At 32.8% G+C, this 17481-nt stretch overlaps 4 protein-coding genes across 5 annotated transcripts in view; 2 read left to right on the top strand and 2 right to left on the bottom strand.

Annotated features, from left to right (window-relative positions):
* Positions 1–5269, bottom strand: part of LOC105170420 — a gene marked incomplete in the record, with an annotated part of 11305 nt that extends 6036 nt beyond the window's left edge. The window contains 2 exon segments of the mRNA XM_011091177.2: positions 2319–3315; positions 4917–5269. Coding sequence (XP_011089479.1) covers positions 2319–3308 — 990 coding nt within the window.
* Positions 8630–12244, bottom strand: LOC105170837 (RHOMBOID-like protein 2). The gene is made up of 6 exons (XM_011091758.2): positions 11720–12244; positions 10813–10976; positions 10516–10679; positions 10143–10399; positions 9540–9657; positions 8630–8830 (listed from the first exon to the last, which is right to left on the bottom strand). Exons 1-6 carry the CDS (start codon positions 12061–12063, stop codon positions 8702–8704), a joined length of 1176 nt encoding a protein of 391 aa, XP_011090060.1. The 5' UTR covers positions 12064–12244; the 3' UTR covers positions 8630–8701.
* LOC105170421 (probable xyloglucan galactosyltransferase GT12) lies at positions 13247–15612 on the top strand. Its single transcript, XM_011091178.2, has one exon. It carries the CDS (start codon positions 13521–13523, stop codon positions 15312–15314), a length of 1794 nt encoding a protein of 597 aa, XP_011089480.1. The 5' UTR covers positions 13247–13520; the 3' UTR covers positions 15315–15612.
* LOC105170422 (PGR5-like protein 1B, chloroplastic) overlaps positions 17207–17481 on the top strand; it is a 6211-nt gene continuing 5936 nt past the window's right edge. Inside the window, exon 1 of one of the 2 annotated variants that reach the window (XM_011091180.2) lies at positions 17207–17451. In XM_011091180.2, the coding sequence (XP_011089482.1) occupies positions 17301–17451 (151 nt within the window). In that variant the 5' untranslated portion in view covers positions 17207–17300. The remainder of the gene's footprint in view (positions 17452–17481) is intronic. The other variant, XM_011091179.2, reaches the window with a different exon arrangement.

The raw sequence follows: 17481 nt of genomic DNA on the forward strand, positions 1-17481 counted from the left end.
AGATCCCTATGTAAAAGCAACTTTCTTGATTTGGTGAATGCTGTAGAGTTAAAGCATATTCCTTCATGACAAGGCAATATATGGCTGTGAAGGAAAAATTGCTCGAGGATTTAATCACATGCCAGCAATCTAGCTTTTTGGGAGTTGCAGTTTACATGGTTATATGAGTTGCTGTGACTAGATGTTGACCACCGAACCATTAGAATTTGAGTTTTTTTTTTCTATGTTAACTTGGGAGTTCCATACTAAAAAAGGTGTAAGTTTGTCAGTGGAAAGGTGGTGCTGTCAACACAAGTAACAAGTAGTGGTCTTAACTGAAATTTTCAGATGTAATTCTCAACGCCATTGTTATAGTGATACAAAGACTCATATTCACTTCATGCACACATCAAAGATATACAGTACTAGGAAAACTACCTATTAGCATGTCTTTTGCAGGTGTATAAGTATCAGGGAGCTGATTAGAGAAAGGGAATTCCAATGACTGAAAGGGAGCTATATTATTTACTTACTTTGCATAGAACTGCTATGAAGTTCTAGCCCATCATAAATCCTTGTGTTTGAAAACAAAATAATTACAAAGGGATTTCCAACTATGTCAAGTGCTTTTGCATTGTGTTTAAATCTCATTCAAACATCAGTCTCAACCAAAAAACACTTCCTCAGTTACTCTGAAAAACTAAACATTGAACTCAGATTTCTTAACATCAAGTCCTGTGCTATATTTGGGTTTCCTTTTCCAATAAGATTCAGATTTTTGTCATGTGCATGACGGATGGAATGCACATGAATACTCAATTATACTCTTAATCTAAAAATATAGAAATCATTGGGGTTCAGCTTATGAGGAGAGAATAACTAATGCACGGAAGTGAATCCAACTTGGTTCCACGTACTTGTGCTGCAAATTATGTCATTCAAATCTTTTCATTACTGACTATGGACATATAGTATGCATCTGTGGGTAAATCTAGCCTTCGGTCTCCAGAGCTTCTACAATGCACCAGCAATTCTGATGATATTTTATTGGATGCCTTTTCTTCATATTTACTCAAATCCTAGACCTGGACCTCAGCATCATCAACTAAATTAAAGTATAATTTGATACTGGACCTGTCTAAATCATCTCTAAGCAATATGCTATGGCTTTCATGATGGTTTGTGACTTTATAATAGGCCATGATAACAATAATACATTCATCATATGCTTTATGGTACCACCAATTCTATTCATTCCATCTCCCTGAACCAGAGACTCAACTAAACAATAATGTCTTTCAGATTACACTCATGATATCTAATCCTAAAGCAATCCCCTGACAGTACTGTTTCTTCAAGTTTGCATCAAATAACAGTACCTTCTTAAATGACTGGAAGAAGACTGCAGTTGTGACCTAAAGTAAAAACGGAGTCCGGCATCTTTTTCAAGTGCCAAACAAGCAGTTCTGATAAACGATAATAACCCTAGAAACAAAGGATGACAAGTTATCAATGAGGCCACAAGTAACCGACTAGCTCAACCTTATCATAGACAATCTATTGACAAATAAAAATTCCATTTTCACATATGAGTTCTCATATGGTAGCAAAAATTAGTGACAATGACTACAGGATGTGACTTTTCGTAGAGCAGGCAAAAGACTTGACCATTTTTCACTATGAAAATCATATTGCAGATTATAAGAAAAACTCACCGAACTCCCTGAATTAATTTTTTACCCACTCCTTATCATTGTTATCACAACAATTCAACATCTTATGTCCAATGAAAATGGTAATACTCGGAAAGGAAAACTTTTAATATCACCCTATAGTAGCCATTAAAAAGAATGGAATGCAATGATCAAGCACCTAATAGGAAAGAGAAGACAAGTTACTGGTTTAACAACAATTGTAAGGAGTTTTCTTTCCAAAAAGCAATCGTTTAGAATCTACAGGAGTACTAAATGAAGGCCTTAAAGAAGGCATGAAGACATAATTTATAAAAATAAATCCTGCCACCAAAAGATCAGAATCTCATCTCTAGTAAAGAAGAGCAGAGGATCCTGATTCATGGAAATATCACAGAATCAACAAATCAAGGTTTTTATCAGGGTCATGTTTCCAATATAGGTTAGATATGTATCATGCTGCCCAGGCAAAACTAACTCAGCTTCTCATTCCTTACTAATATATATATTTTTTTTTGGATATAATGGTACATATTTTACCAACTTGCCAGGTATTTGACTCTTCTCTCAAGAAATTTGTCTACCATTCAAAAATATGGCTAAGGATAGAAAAAGGTTATAACACATCATCCAAAAATGTTGACGAACCTGAGATGGGAACTGTGATTTGAAGGCCTTGGGTTCGATGTTGTAACCTCCCGGTCCCGCTGCTTTATAGATCCCGTACATCAATTTTCGATCAACATCATATAAAAACAGTCGCATCCCAGTATAAATTTTTTCCACAATATCTTTCTTGCTTTCTGGCAGGCCAAGAACCCTATACTGGTAGCAGTCATCCTTCGTCTTAGAACTGCACATGAAAATCATACCCATGCTGTCCACTCTCTTCTTCACCTTTCTCTTGCGTGATGATTCTGGTTTATCTCTTAATTCCACTTTCTTCAACCTCCCTGCTCTCACCTTTCTGCTTTTTTCACTGGATTTCTTGATATGCTTACTTCCTTCCACTTTCCCTGTCTTATGGCGATCAGCTTCATTTCCATTTTCTTTTGATTTGGCTTCCCTTCCATCTCCTTTTGCAATTTCTTTTTGTTCTTGAGTATTTTGTTCATTAACTTCTTGTTCTTTTGCTGCTTCTGCACTAATCTCATCCTCATCATTGTCTTCTTCTGTTGCTTCTTCTTCGCTGATGTCATCCTCACCGTCTTCTTCTTCTGTTGCTTCTTCTTCACTAACTTCATAGTCGTCAGCAACATTTTCTTCATTCTCCTCTTCAAAGTCTTCTTCATGATCTTCCCAAATTACATCTTCATCATCATCTACTTCATCATCTTCAGTAGCAATTTTTTCTAGTTCTGCCACATCATAACTATTCATTTCTGTCCATATCGTATTGTCATCATCATTGTCTACTTTCGCCACTTTTTCACTTTCTTTTCCGCCATCCATTTCTTCATCTTTTTCATTTATTGCCTCCTCAACTGTTAGTTCTACTTTATCTTCTAATTGAGCATCCATCTTGGGTTCTTCCACATCAACTGTCAGTGGACCAGCTATACCATTTTCAGCTGCGTCATTTTCCTCGAGAATTTTATTTGAGCTAGCAGTCTTTTTCTTGCCTCGCGTACTGACCATTTGCAGCCTTATAATTCCAAAGGCATGTTAGATGCATCCTCCCCTCACATATGAAGATGGAAAAAAATGAAAGACAAAATATATACATGCATGTTGGGTGCATGCACAACATACATTAATCAAATGTGGATTTTCCTTCATTCAGGACTCAATTCTACCTACGCTCAAAATACCGATCAAGTACTCCGTGTTTAGCATTTGGATCCATGGAACCAATCAGAACGATAGTATATTTAAACAAATGTTGGAACAGTCAAACTTAATTTGGATTATAAACTTGCACATAGTTAGTGGTATAAATTAGAATACATGTGCCAATCAACTACTTGCACGTGCTGCTCAAATTTTAGTAAAGACCACTCAGTTCTTCAGGTCCTCATTGATAACATAATGCAGAAACGTAAAAAAAGTTGATGAGTGTATAAATTGCATTTTTTAGCTAATGCCATTATAGAATTTCATCAGGAAAATACCAATTGCCAGGACTGGTTTCGGACGTGGATTGAAGACTTTACTTCTGGATATGCTACTTTCGACAGTAAAAAGTAATCAGATATATGTACAACAAGAATGCTCTAGAGCGAATCTCAATGACTTCAATCGACACAAGGAAGCATTAGTTTGCATGCTGAACATTCTAATATATGTCCAGGTATCCAATTGTAAATACATGTTTACATATGCCAATTGTTTAAAAGCAACACCAAAGTGTTAAAGAGCTAATATCGAATCACCTAATGCTGATCTCGAGAAAAACTCTCAAAGAAAAATTTTAAATTCAAATCACAACTTCAAAGCTAGTAAGGGAAGGTGCCTGCACTTATTTCAATTGAAATCACAAATAAATTACTAACTCCTATCCCTTCTTTCCAGGAGTTTCAACTAAATGACACTGCAGTAGAACTAAAGACCAAACTATAAAAACCTTCATTCGAACTGAATTAATCTTTTTAATTCCAGAGCCCCACCCAAGCCCATGTATTTCCTCAATTTCAGAATTACATAGAAAAAGAAACAACAGCAAAGCTTAATCAGCTCTATTCTTGTCCACAGATTAGGAGGACAGTGAATTTTTCAGTCTGATGCTCTCAAATTCCAAATAAACAATGTAATTACACCACAACTGTACAGGAAAATTGACAGAAAGACAGAAACTCAAATTCAGATTTCCCAAATACACAGTCAAATATGTGATTCCACAAGTCATGATTCGTTCAAATTAATTTTCAAAACTTTACACCAATTTCGGCCAACCCAAAACCTGAATTCCAGTTGAAAAATAAATCATAAACTTAATCGCAGTTTGAAATTGAATTGAATACGAAACCCCGAACCGTAGACCGAAAGAGGCCAACAAGGAAAGAACTTCGCCAATCCCAATCCAGAGAAACTCTTCTAAACCTCAAAACCTGATTCTCCGCAAACCCAATGCCTTCCAAATTGACATCAGATGAGGAAAAGAAGAAAAAGAAAATCTAATTAATTCCTATTTTTTATTCTTATACATCAATTAAAAGATATTTTTCTTCTCTAATTCTTGAAATCAACGAGATTCACTTACAAACCCCCAACCCCAACACCCCACCAAAAAAGGAAATGATATTTCACCTTTGATTGTGATGCCCGATTGAACGAGGCAGAAGATTCCTCCCCTCTCGCAGCAACGAAGAGCTAGAAGAATGCTAGAACCCTTGACTATTATATATTATTATCATCTAACATATCACAAATTAGAGTGAGAGACAGAACTAGAATCAAATGACATTACAAAGCAAGCACCCTGAATTTATGTAAGGACCCACAGTTGGAAACACAAAACAAATATGGAAATGCTACCCAATATTACGAAACTCCTTTGGGTTTTCCTTTTCTTTTTTTCCTTTCGATCAGAAGTTTTCAGAATTTTTACACAACAAATGGAATATGTTACAGGCAGAAAAATGAGGTTGACGACCACGTCCACGTCACAAGAGGTTCTAAGGTTGTGTTTGATGTTTTATTTGTTTCCCTCATTTTCCAAAAATATTATTTGAAGGTGATAATTATACATCTCTTTTTTTAGATTTTGTTTAATTACACCTCGATCTCATGTGATTTAAAAAATTATATCTATTACTCTTAATATTTGCTTTCAATAATAAATAGATTACTTTATTGGTCAAAATTCGTTGAATTTGTTGATATTAGTAAAAAAAATGAATGAGAATTCATATTTATTCTCAATTGATTTATTACTATTTTACTGTAAGCCAAATTAATCTTTGTTTATCCTTTTACTTATTGGCATGCTAATTCATGTGAGAGGTATATTTTATAAGAGTAGTTTGGTAAGAAAATATTCGTTTGGTCTTTAATAAATTTTTAATAAGTCAATTTGAATTAGATATGAACTTTTATCCAATTATTTTGCTAATATCAACAAATTTGATAAATTTTAATTAATATAATAATTTATTTATTAGACGAGAATAAGCATCATGAGTACCAAATATAATTTTTCAAATTATAAAATATTTAAGTTAATTATCCTTAGCCTCAGAGGGAAAACAATGTAATTCTCCCTTTAAAATAATAATTTTGGTTTTAAAACGTCTTATTAAAATCTGTTGTGTATATAAAAACTTGGGCAAAGAAAATGTGTAGAAACTCTTTACAATAGCATATGTCATTATTTTTAACATATAACAATAACACGAACAAAGTAAATTGATTTATATTTTAATGGTTTATTTTTCTAACCTTAAGATAAATTCCACTTAATTTTATTTATATAAATCTTTCGATATTCTAATCGCAAAAACTGATCATCGTGATGAAATAAATTAACACCTCTCATTTGCATAGATTATTCAACTAGTTACCCTTTGGTTGAGCAAAATTGTCCCTCGTGCAATGATAATTATATTATTCTTAATATATTTTAGTATTTATACATTCAATTCTCACCAAATTGCTTTTTAATTAATTTTTTTAATAAGAGATCAATTTAAATTAAAAGTGGAGTACAAATTAATATATATATAGTAGATACACAACAAATATGATATAATTAATAATTCATATATGCTTTTTAAATGAAATGGACAAATATATGTGCTTAATAACCAAAAGTTAAATATTTATAAAAATGAATCGATATAAATATATTATCATGTTTAAAAACAAATACTCGCAAAACCATTAAATTACTCATTTTTATCTAAAAGAATAAATAGTTAATAACTTAATTTTATTACCAAATTAACAAAATATTGAAAATGAATTTTTTTTGTGCATCTTTTATACTTATTTATTACTTAACTTTGAGTCAATAAAATATAATAAATTCAAACTATTTAATTCACAAATTACATGTTACTTTATTATAATTAAAAGATAGTTTGCTAATTAAGAAAAAATCAATTAACTTAAAATGCAAAATTAATTGACAAAGAAATTATTTGAATTATATATAATATAAGAGCAATTTTGTCCAAAATTTTAAATATATGGAGTAAGTGTTATATTTATTAGGTTAGAAAATAAATATTACATCAATAATAATTTAGGGGCTAAGGGGGGGAAACTTGACCTTTAATTCTTAAGTTTTTAAAGTCTATTTTACCCTTACAAAAATATTTTGTTAAAATATAAGTAAAATAATTTCTAAAATGTCAAAATCATCATTTGTCAAAATTTTATCTAATTCTAGTATCACTTGTCCATTGAACTTTTTTTTATTTTTATAATCCTAAAGTACTTGAGGACATTTTATTTTAGTTTCACTTGTTTATCAAACTAGGTTATAAAATAAATTTATACAGACACATAATTACCATAAATATATATGCATGTATAAATTTATTTTTAATTTAGTTCGATAATTAAGTGAAACTAAAAAGTTGTGAGTTCCAAGTACTTTAGAATTACGATAATAAAAAGAGTTTGATCAATAAGTAAAACTAGAATTAGAAAATTCTTTGACAAAGGATGATTTGGCATTTCAGAAATCCCTTTAATTTTTTTTAAAAAATAATTTTTATAAGGGTAAAATGAACTTTGAAACTGTGGATACTTTAAGGTTATTAATTGTATTTAATCCAAAATTTAACAAAAAGAATTTGTGTCACCTATGGCAAACAATAACTTATGAAACCCTCTCAACCTGTATAATCTATCACTTTATGATATATGAAACAAAAAATGGAGGTCTTGCCATTTACAATAATAAAGGGTCAATGTACTTTTTGTCTAATTAGTTATAAAATTTATATTAATAGTCTCATAAATTATAAATTTTGAGAAAAGGTCACGTGGCAGCTAACTGTTCAGCCTTTTGGATAACAACCATATGGAATTTTCTGTCAAAATACTAGTGGAATCCGCCGAAAGTTCTAAAATTAAGAATTTTTGTAAGTTATAGAATCATAACTATGAGTATCTTGTAACTAATTGAATGAAAAATATACTGAACTTAAGATACGGAATGTTACAATTTCTCTATATTTGTCACGCAAACTTGCTATACTAAAAATGTGATCATTATCATGACTTTATTGCAATTTCACTAATTGCAACTTAAGAATATAAATTAACAATGTAGCTAGTTTTGGAAATATCGTAGAAAAATTACATGAAGCCGTATATGCATGAAGGATATAGTATTAGTAAGGGACAATAACACTGCCCTCTCCGGAGGTTTTATACGTAAAATTCTCTAAGTTGAAAAAAAATTATATATAGTACCTCTAACGTTTGCTTTTGTCTAACAAATAGATCTTTTTGTTAGATAAAATTCACAAAGTTTGCTAATATTAGCAAAAAGATTGAATAAAAATTCATATTTAATCTCGACTGATTTATTATTGATCAAACAAATCTTTTCTGATCAAACTTATACACCTTCACGCACGTTAATACATGTGAGAAAGTACATTTTCACTCTTAGTTTGATTAGAAAAAATTTGTTTGACCTACAATTAATGAATTTATTTTTAGGATGCAAACAAACGTCAGAGATAATTACTAAATGTAATTTTTCAAAATAAAAAAAAATTTAGTGTAATTATACAAAATCTCACAAGAGAGTGAGATAGTTATCCCATAAGTTTATGGTAGAAATACAATTTCACCCTCATCTAGTGTTCCAGTTAACATTTAAGAAAAGGTTATGCAACTATTTCTAGAACCTCGTGCGTAAGTCCAAGCATTTTAAGTCGTTGAAAACTAATTAAGCTACAACGAAACCAGAAATAAAAAATAACTATGCATGCTATCATCATATTTGAAAGCACAAAAATAATATCTTTCCTGTTGAGTTTTCATTAAATATAGAATAATATCCAGTAATAAATTTAAAAAAAGAAATAAATAAATTCTTTTTTTTTTTTGAAATAGAATTATGATCTAAAAAACTATTCGAGACAAAGATCAGCACATAGCTTTTGAATCATCGTGGAGTTGTTGCTATTCTCCAATATGTAGGACCTGGTTTTTTGGTTTGTCAAGCACTTCAAATTTAATTGATTCTCATATTGGTGCGACTGCAGATACAAATAATATTAAAGCGTTAGGAAATCATACATCAACTTCTATGAAAAGATTATCGCTCCATTAAACTTGAAGAAATAATGTGGAAAATTTGAAATTAAGAAGGCAAAATTTGTTCACCATGGATTTCGACTTTCATTTTTTGTATAAAAGTTTAAAATAGTGGGAACACTAATAGAAAGTAGGAAAATTATGATATTAGTCATGTAAGTAATGAGACATGGCAATTTTAGTCACATACAAATTTATTTGGCAATTTTAGTCACATCCAAATAAAACAAATTTATTTGGCAATTTTAGTCACATACAAATTTATTTGGCAATTTTGTATAATAATTTGAAAATTATCGCACATTGGAGGACAAGAATGGCACAGTACACCCAATTAAGTTAGTTTATTACGTGCATATCACGTGCACTTTTCTGGCCACTTTAGCAAATTTCACACATTTATGTGTTTCAATGTGCGAATTCTTTAAAATTATAGAATAAAATTATCAAAATGAATTTGTACAAAACTAAAATTGCCACCCCACATACGTACAGTAGGACTAAAATTGCAAAAAAAATTTTAATAGAAAGTTGGTTTCATTGTTTAAAATATTTATATACCATGAAGCCAATAACATAAATTGCATGAAGTAACAAAAATAAGATAAACAATAAGAAAGCAAACATATATAGAGTGGGAAATTCTCTTACAGAGCATTTGGCATCGCAAGTCCATAGTGGTGTAGGGACACATTTGAGGTAGTGACACCAATGACAATATTTGTTTCCGTCAATCCCACTCATCAGTAAAACCAGTCCAATTGTAAATCTGCATCGAACGATATTGATCATTACATTTATGTAATACTCCACTTTTCAAATAATTAGATAACAATTTATTTGGCAGTGAAATGTTATAATTTTCTATAAAAATGCAAGAATCTTGCTAGATATTGAAACATTTTAATTGTATTACATGATTATCTAAATAATTGAGTAGGCCTGGAGTTATTTGACACTTTAGTTCTAATTTATCATGATTGCAAAATAGTCATTTATATTTTTTAATTTTCATAATTTTAGGACAAAATTGCCCGTAATTTTTAAAGTTGACCAAAACTTTTAAAATTCTGGCCAAAATTGTGAGACTATAAAAAGGTGAAGAAATATTTTACAATCATAACATGTTATATGACTACAGTGCTAAAAGAATATAATTACAGGACTAAAAATACAAATAAACCTACACAAAAGATTACAAAGACATAAATTTTCTGCAAGTGTTGCATAAAGTGCAGAAAAACTATAACTTACCCGGTTACCAAAATGATCATAGAAATAATCAACAAGATACACTGATATGCTTTGTACTTGGGTTTGGGCTTTGTGACGTAACCAGGAGGAGAATTTCGAGCATTGAACCATGCAAATTGAGGGCGAAGCAAAAGCACAAACCCTAGTAGGAATCCGGTGAAAAATCCTCCGAGATGAGCAAAGTTGTCCACATGAGGAAGGATTCCAAGGGCCATATTAATTAGAATGATGATGAGAAGACTCAACAATGATTCACACTGATCAATATACATCAATCCAAAAAAAAAAAAAAAAAAATCTTAAAAAATATATAATATTCATGTAAAAAACATGTCGAATATAATATTAATATACGGCTTTTTATTATGCATACCTTATTCTCATATATTGTCCAATTAGCAAAGAGTTCGGAAAGCATAGCACCAAGCAAACCAAATAATGCACCAGAGGCACCGACAGAAATGGTGTCGCGTACAAACAAAGACGATATCAAACTCCCGCCAACTCCAGATATAAGATAGAGCAAACCTATCCGCACTGTATGCATATGAATAAATATGAGAAGAATATTTAAATTAATCAGAATGGTACATATTTCAAAATTATTTTGTATGCATAATACATATAAAAAAGGTAGAGGGAGTAAAGAATAGAATTGTAGAAGACATACAGAATCCAAACTCCTGCTCAAGTCGAATGCCAACAAATAGAAGACTAAACATATTGGCGAAAACATGAAATGCTCCGGCATGTAACCACATACAAGATACCAGTCGCCAGATCTCGTGCTGTTGCACCACTTTTTGTACATCCATAGCCCCAAGTGAAAGAAGCCTAAAAATTTCACACACATAATTACTTACTAACATCGCATAATTAATTATTCTTCTTAAGTATCATATAATAGCTAGAAAGATTAATTATTAGTAGAAATTCACAATTTTAAACTAAAATAGACATGTATACTAGCTAGGAAATAATCATGCATAACCTTGTCTCAACTAATATGGAGACACTATTCGAAAATCTTCGTTTCGTTTACTATCCACACCCCCATAGTTAACAGTTTGAACGGAAAAAAATATGTTCTAACAAAATATTCTGGCGTTTAATGTATAACTAAAAATATCTTAGTCAAAAATATTATCTCTGATAATCATCCAAAGAAAGCACAAGGAGGTTTAATTAATAATTTTAAATTTTAAAGAATAAGAATAGAAAATAAGCATTTTTTATTTTAAAATGATCAATTTTCTTGTGTGTAAAGCTATATATAAGACTGAGGGTTGTAGAGTACTGTCTCGGTGTACATTATGTGCATGAACTAAATTAACTTTATATAAAAAAAAGAATTAATGTTTTGCTTTTTTTTCCCTCTTTATATTGCACTGAATTTCACAATATTATTTGTAAATACATTGCTTTGAGTATAACTATCATGTTTATTTATTTAATTTTGATAGAAAATTATAATACGCATTAATGATTACACCTTGTGATATTATATACTTATAAAGTATTAAGTGAACTTTTATCAAATTTTTATGCATATACGAGATATATATGTGTAAACTCACGTGGAAGCAGAGGGGCCAAGCAGCGGATTCTCGTGGGTGCTCTGGAACGCAAACCGGCCGAGGACGGAGGTGCCGGTGCAGTTGCGGAAGCGAGCGGGGCAGTCATTGATGTACATTGAGATGACAAAGATGACAATGTTGGCGACAATGAAGGTGGGCATCAGCCACGGGAACCATCTCTTGGGGGCGTAGTAACGCGGCGGGGGGAGGTGCTGCGGCGGCAGAGGCGGAGGATAGCCATGGTACTGGCCGTGAGGGTGGGGCACAGGATAGGGACTCTCGCGGGGTTGGACTTTGATCGGAAGTGCGGACTCCGGTGGAGAGTTGTACGGAGTCCTGCCCATCGGAACCAAAAGGCTGCGCGGGGAGAGAGGGAGAGGGATGAGAGAGGAGAATCAATAATGATGGGGGGGGGAGAGAGAGAGAGAATGAATATGAGATTGAGTGGTCGATGTTGGGCGCAGCGCAAGGAATGGAGAATACTTTGAGAATGAAGCTCATGGATGGTTTATTTTTAATGCGGTTGTTTTGCATGAGGACAATGATTGTATTTCTTGTAAAACTTCCAATTCATGTTTCCCATGTTAAACTTAATTTATACAATATAATTGCCTACAACTTATAAGGATAATGCATTTTGCCCCATAATTAAGCTTTTCATTTACGCCAATCACATTCCAATTTTTGTAAAATGTCCACTGATTTTGTGTTTAGTGGAATTTTTTGTTGGAGATTATGAGATAGTTTAAATTATATATACGTTGCCTCTTCAACTTGAGAAATATATGCATTTTATTAAAATGTTATGCTTTATTCTTGAATTTTTGCCGGAGTTCAATCCCACCAGCGAGAAGGGTGAACTCCAATGAGAAAAGAACTGAAATGTGAAATTTAAAAAGATGTAGGATAAAAAATATTATCTTATAAAGTTAAAGAATAAAATATTCACAAAAATTGGTCAATAGGAACAAAAGCCCAAATTTTAAAATATCATGTGAGAGTCACATACATTTACAACAAGAATGATGAACTCCGACAAAAAATAAATAAATTCCTGAAAATTAAAAAATAAAATTAGGATCAAAATATTATTTTAAAAAGCTAAAGGACGAAAACGCCAAATAATTTCAATTATAGAATCAGAAATGCATTAATGGAATATCTCACCAAAATATTACCATGTGCTACTTTGTTACTTAATATACAAACATATTAATTATTTCACAATAATAAACTATTTTTTATAGTAATATTATTTAGTTTATGTATGTATGTTAAAAAAATTTAAGAATTGCTCCCAAATTTACTTATATTCAATAACTGTTATGATATACGAGTATATGTTTATATTTTTGTTTAGTAAATAATATATGTATATTTTGTTAAAATTCGCTTACACTATAATCTACGAATAATAAGAAATAATATACAAGTAGCATTTTTCTCAAGATTTAAATTTTACTTGCATGATATATTCCGTTAATAAAAATAATTAATACTTCTTGATATAAATAACTTTGCCATTTCAGCTACCACCACTGAATATCAACTGTCTAACTTCCAACCATTCACCCACCGTTTTTCCTCTAACAGTCTCACTCCCATCTCTATCAATCCTTACGATCGAATTCACGTTCACTGCATTATTGCAATCCAAATTTTCCTTTCGGAGCAAAGCACAAACACATCAAGTGCTGATTTTGTTCTCACTGGACCGAATACATTTCTTCCTCCCCCGTGATGAAAAATGCTGCAAGAATTTGATGAGACGGCTCCACAGAAGAATTGACATCACTCGATCATGGAAAACCATGTTCTTGCAAGGTTTCGGAACAAATTTTGGTTCCTCATCTGTGTTTTGTTCGTTCTCTGGTATTTCTTGCTCTATGGATTTGATTGGTCTTCTCTCTCCGTCGTCTCTTTCGTTTCTCAAAATGAACAAGAGAACTCCCTCCAAGCCCTGGCTTCAAATTCCATTTCCAGGTCTGGTGACACAAAGAAGCAGGAAGATTTCGATGAATCCTTGGATTCAGATCCCATTCCCGAGAGCCAAGAAAATCCCGTTTCGAATTCCTTTCCCGAGTCTAATGTTACTGTGTTTTCTGATGTGAATCATAAGCAAGAGAATGTGACAGTAACGGATCACGAGCGAAGAGCCACAGAGCATGATGGAATTGAGGATCTTGCGGCTCTGGAGAAGGAACTGGAACCGTTGTTACCAAAAGAAGAAGGAGAAGAACGAAATGTTGTTGAGAAACCAAGAGCAGCACAGAAATCATGCGACGGTAGATACATCTACGTTCACGACATCCCGAGTCGATTCAACGATGATTATATAAAGCAATGCGGGTTGATGAACAAGTGGCATGATATGTGCCAATATTTCGTCGATGGAGGATTGGGGCAACGCCTGGGGAATCCTCGAAGGCTCTTCCAGCCTACGGGTTGGTATGTGACTCACCAGTTCTCTCTGGATGTCATATTCCACAGTATTATGAAGCAGTATGAATGCCTGACGAGTGATTCATCGATGGCTAATGCGATCTACGTACCGTACTATGCGGGTCTAGACGTTTCACGATATTTATGGGATTCTTACAGCTATTCGGTGAAGGATAGTGATGCCCATGAGTTGTTCAAGTGGCTGAGAGGAAAGCCGGAGTGGAATGTGATGGGAGGAAGGGATCATTTCTTGGTTGCTGGTCGAATAACATGGGATTTCCGGAGGGCTATCAATGATGACTCGGGGTGGGGCAACAACCTCATGCTGCTGCCAGAGTCTCAGAACGTGACGATGGTCACAATTGAGTCGAGCCCTTGGGACCAGAACGACTTTGCAATTCCTTACCCGACTTATTTCCACCCATCAAGCGATGAACAAGTTTTTGCATGGCAGAATAAGATGAGGAAACAGAAACGGAAGACTCTGTTTAGCTTTGCTGGTGCTCCTCGTCCCAACATGGAGGACTCAATCCGAGGAGAGATCATGGCCCAATGCACTGCTGTGAGGCGAAAATGCCGGATGATAGAATGCAAGGACGAGAAGCATAACTGCTTAAAACCGGTTAATTTGATGAGACTCTTTGAGAACTCGGTTTTCTGCTTGCAGCCTCCGGGGGATTCGTTTACAAGGCGATCAACGTTTGATGCTATTGTAGCTGGTTGTATTCCGGTTTTCTTCAACCCTGGTTCTGCTTTTGTGCAATACCTGTGGCATCTGCCTAAGGATTACGACTCATATTCCGTTCTCATATCAGAGGAGGATGTGAAACAGAAAAAGGTGAACATCGAAGGGGTGCTGTCTCGTATCCCAAAATCCAAAGTGTCATCAATGAGAGAAGAGGTGATAAAGCTGATCCCAAGTGTGATCTACGCTGATCCAAAGTCGAGACTGAAGAAACTAGAAGACGCGTTTGATTTAGCAATAAGAGGAATTATTGGGAGGATAGAGTCATTGAAAAAAGAAATGAGAGAGGGAAGAAACTCGAGTGCTGAATTTGATCCAGAGAGCAGTTGGAAGTATTATACATTTGGAACAACAGAAGCGCATGAGTGGGATCATTACTTCAAGAGACCCAGAGGTATCCACTATTAGCATCAAAGACTTGATGTCCATGGAAACTGATTGAAAGCCAAAAGATGTAAAGGAAGCACATTTGTATAATGTATGAATGTCAAACAGAGCAACTACTTGTTGAAGTTAGAGTAATCCCGTAGATCGGCTGTTTTTACAGTTTTTTTAATCTTGTTTTGGTGGTTCAGTTAGAGTAGTGCTTTCTTTTCTTTTTTTTTGTTGGGTTTAGTTAGAGTAGAGCTCAACGAGCTAACTAGATTGACTGCCTTTACACTTTTGTAAAATGTCCCCATCAATAAATTGGACATTTTTTCATATTCCTTTTGCATTAATAGGGTGTTTCGCTAAGTTTTTTAAAATATGTTTTTATAAGATGTTAGGGTGTTAATTAGGCGAAATAAGATCTTTAATTGTAAAATGATTAAAATTGGCATAATACTATTATAATTAAATAAGTCGTTATTTCTTTCTATATTTTGCTTTAAAAAAAATTAAAATACTTTTATAAATAGTACATATTAGTTTAATTCCAAATAAAAATTTATTAGATAATCTTTTTATAATAAAAAATAATGAATTATGACCTAAATTTTGAACAAATATATATATATACATTCGTACTAGTTGAATATTAATATAGATATATAATTGATATTTTCTTTGTTCAATCAATGATTATTTCTAAATGTATAAAATATTTTGAAAAACTTATAAACTTAGCTAATACCCTCTAAATACAATTTTGATCAAGTGTTTTATACATATATCATGCATATTTATGGGGTATGGTCCAAATTAGAATTTTCCATATCTTAAATTGTCAAAGTCCAGAGGTTCTTGCACATATGATGCGATTTCACAAAGAAAATATCTTTACTTCATAAACGTTGGTGCACATGAAAACATTATTAATGCACTTGTTCATTGAATAAATACAGTTATAAGCCCCAACTGGAATTTTTTGCTCCAAAAATGTATTTCAATCCGCTATTGCAATCTATATATGAAATCTTTTAATGCCTAAGTTAAAGTTCATCAACATAATAACAAGATTCTATAACTAGATCTCAAATTAATTAATGAAACAGCTAATGCTCATAACCTATGATGCATGCATATACACGTGTCTCGAATATGATACAACATAAACACGGCGATACGAAAAATTTAAAAAAAGACGATAAGATAGAGTACTCATACAACTATATATAATATATTTTCTTATTAAATATTCTCAATTTCTCATAAAATGAAAATATGTAATAAAAAAATATTAAGATAAAACATAAAATAAGCTTGTGTACATTTAAATCTTTAACCGAATGTTGCTTAAAAACATACATAATTAGTTTAGTTTGAGAAGAATGCAATGGAAACTTTTTAGTCATCCAAAGTAGTTAATTATAATGACTATCTTCTAAATTTTTAGTAATTTCATCCTAAAATTTTCAATTTGACGAAAATAAATTAATATTTTTCTTTTTCATTGAACTTTAAGCTCTCTTTTAAAAAAAACAACTGAAAATATTTTAAAATTATTTAAAATGTCTTCAAAACATATCAAATATACAAATAGACGTGTCCAATTATCATTTTTTTAATTATTTTCGAATATATAAATTTCATATTTATGATGCATCTTATTTTATACTAAATAATTTTTTAAAGTATTCGCACGTTATAAAAATAACATCACCGGTCAATCCCAGGGCATAAGATTGTTTAAAGCTCAGGAGTCCCGACGGCATCGAATGTCGTTTTACATTCTCATACATTCAAATGATTGGCACAAAATGTGGGCCACTAACAGTCTAGCAGATATTTGAGCGGGAAATCAAAGCCCAACCTCAAAATGAGGGGCATTTCCGTCAATTCCTTGTCTCTCTCTCTTTCATCTTGTGGCCACAAACAATTCTCCCTTTCCACTCCACAAAAACGGAAACGCCAAACAGATCTTTATATCCCAACTTAAGACAGAATCGCTTGCCTAACCAGTTTTGGTAGTTCATGGCAGGCACGTGCCCCCGCGGGACGCCTCACGTGATAGGCTCCTCTGTCGGCGAGCTCGCCAGAACCGGTTGCCGAGCTGGAGCCTCGCTCTCCGTCCGTATTTCCTCAAGGAGCTACGCGGTCGCTGCCGCAGCCGCCGCTGCGCGCAACGGCTGGCGTCGCGGGGAAGGACCGGCGT

Source organism: Sesamum indicum, linkage group LG9 (assembly GCF_000512975.1).
Source record: "Sesamum indicum cultivar Zhongzhi No. 13 linkage group LG9, S_indicum_v1.0, whole genome shotgun sequence".
Taxonomy (NCBI): domain Eukaryota; kingdom Viridiplantae; phylum Streptophyta; class Magnoliopsida; order Lamiales; family Pedaliaceae; genus Sesamum; species Sesamum indicum.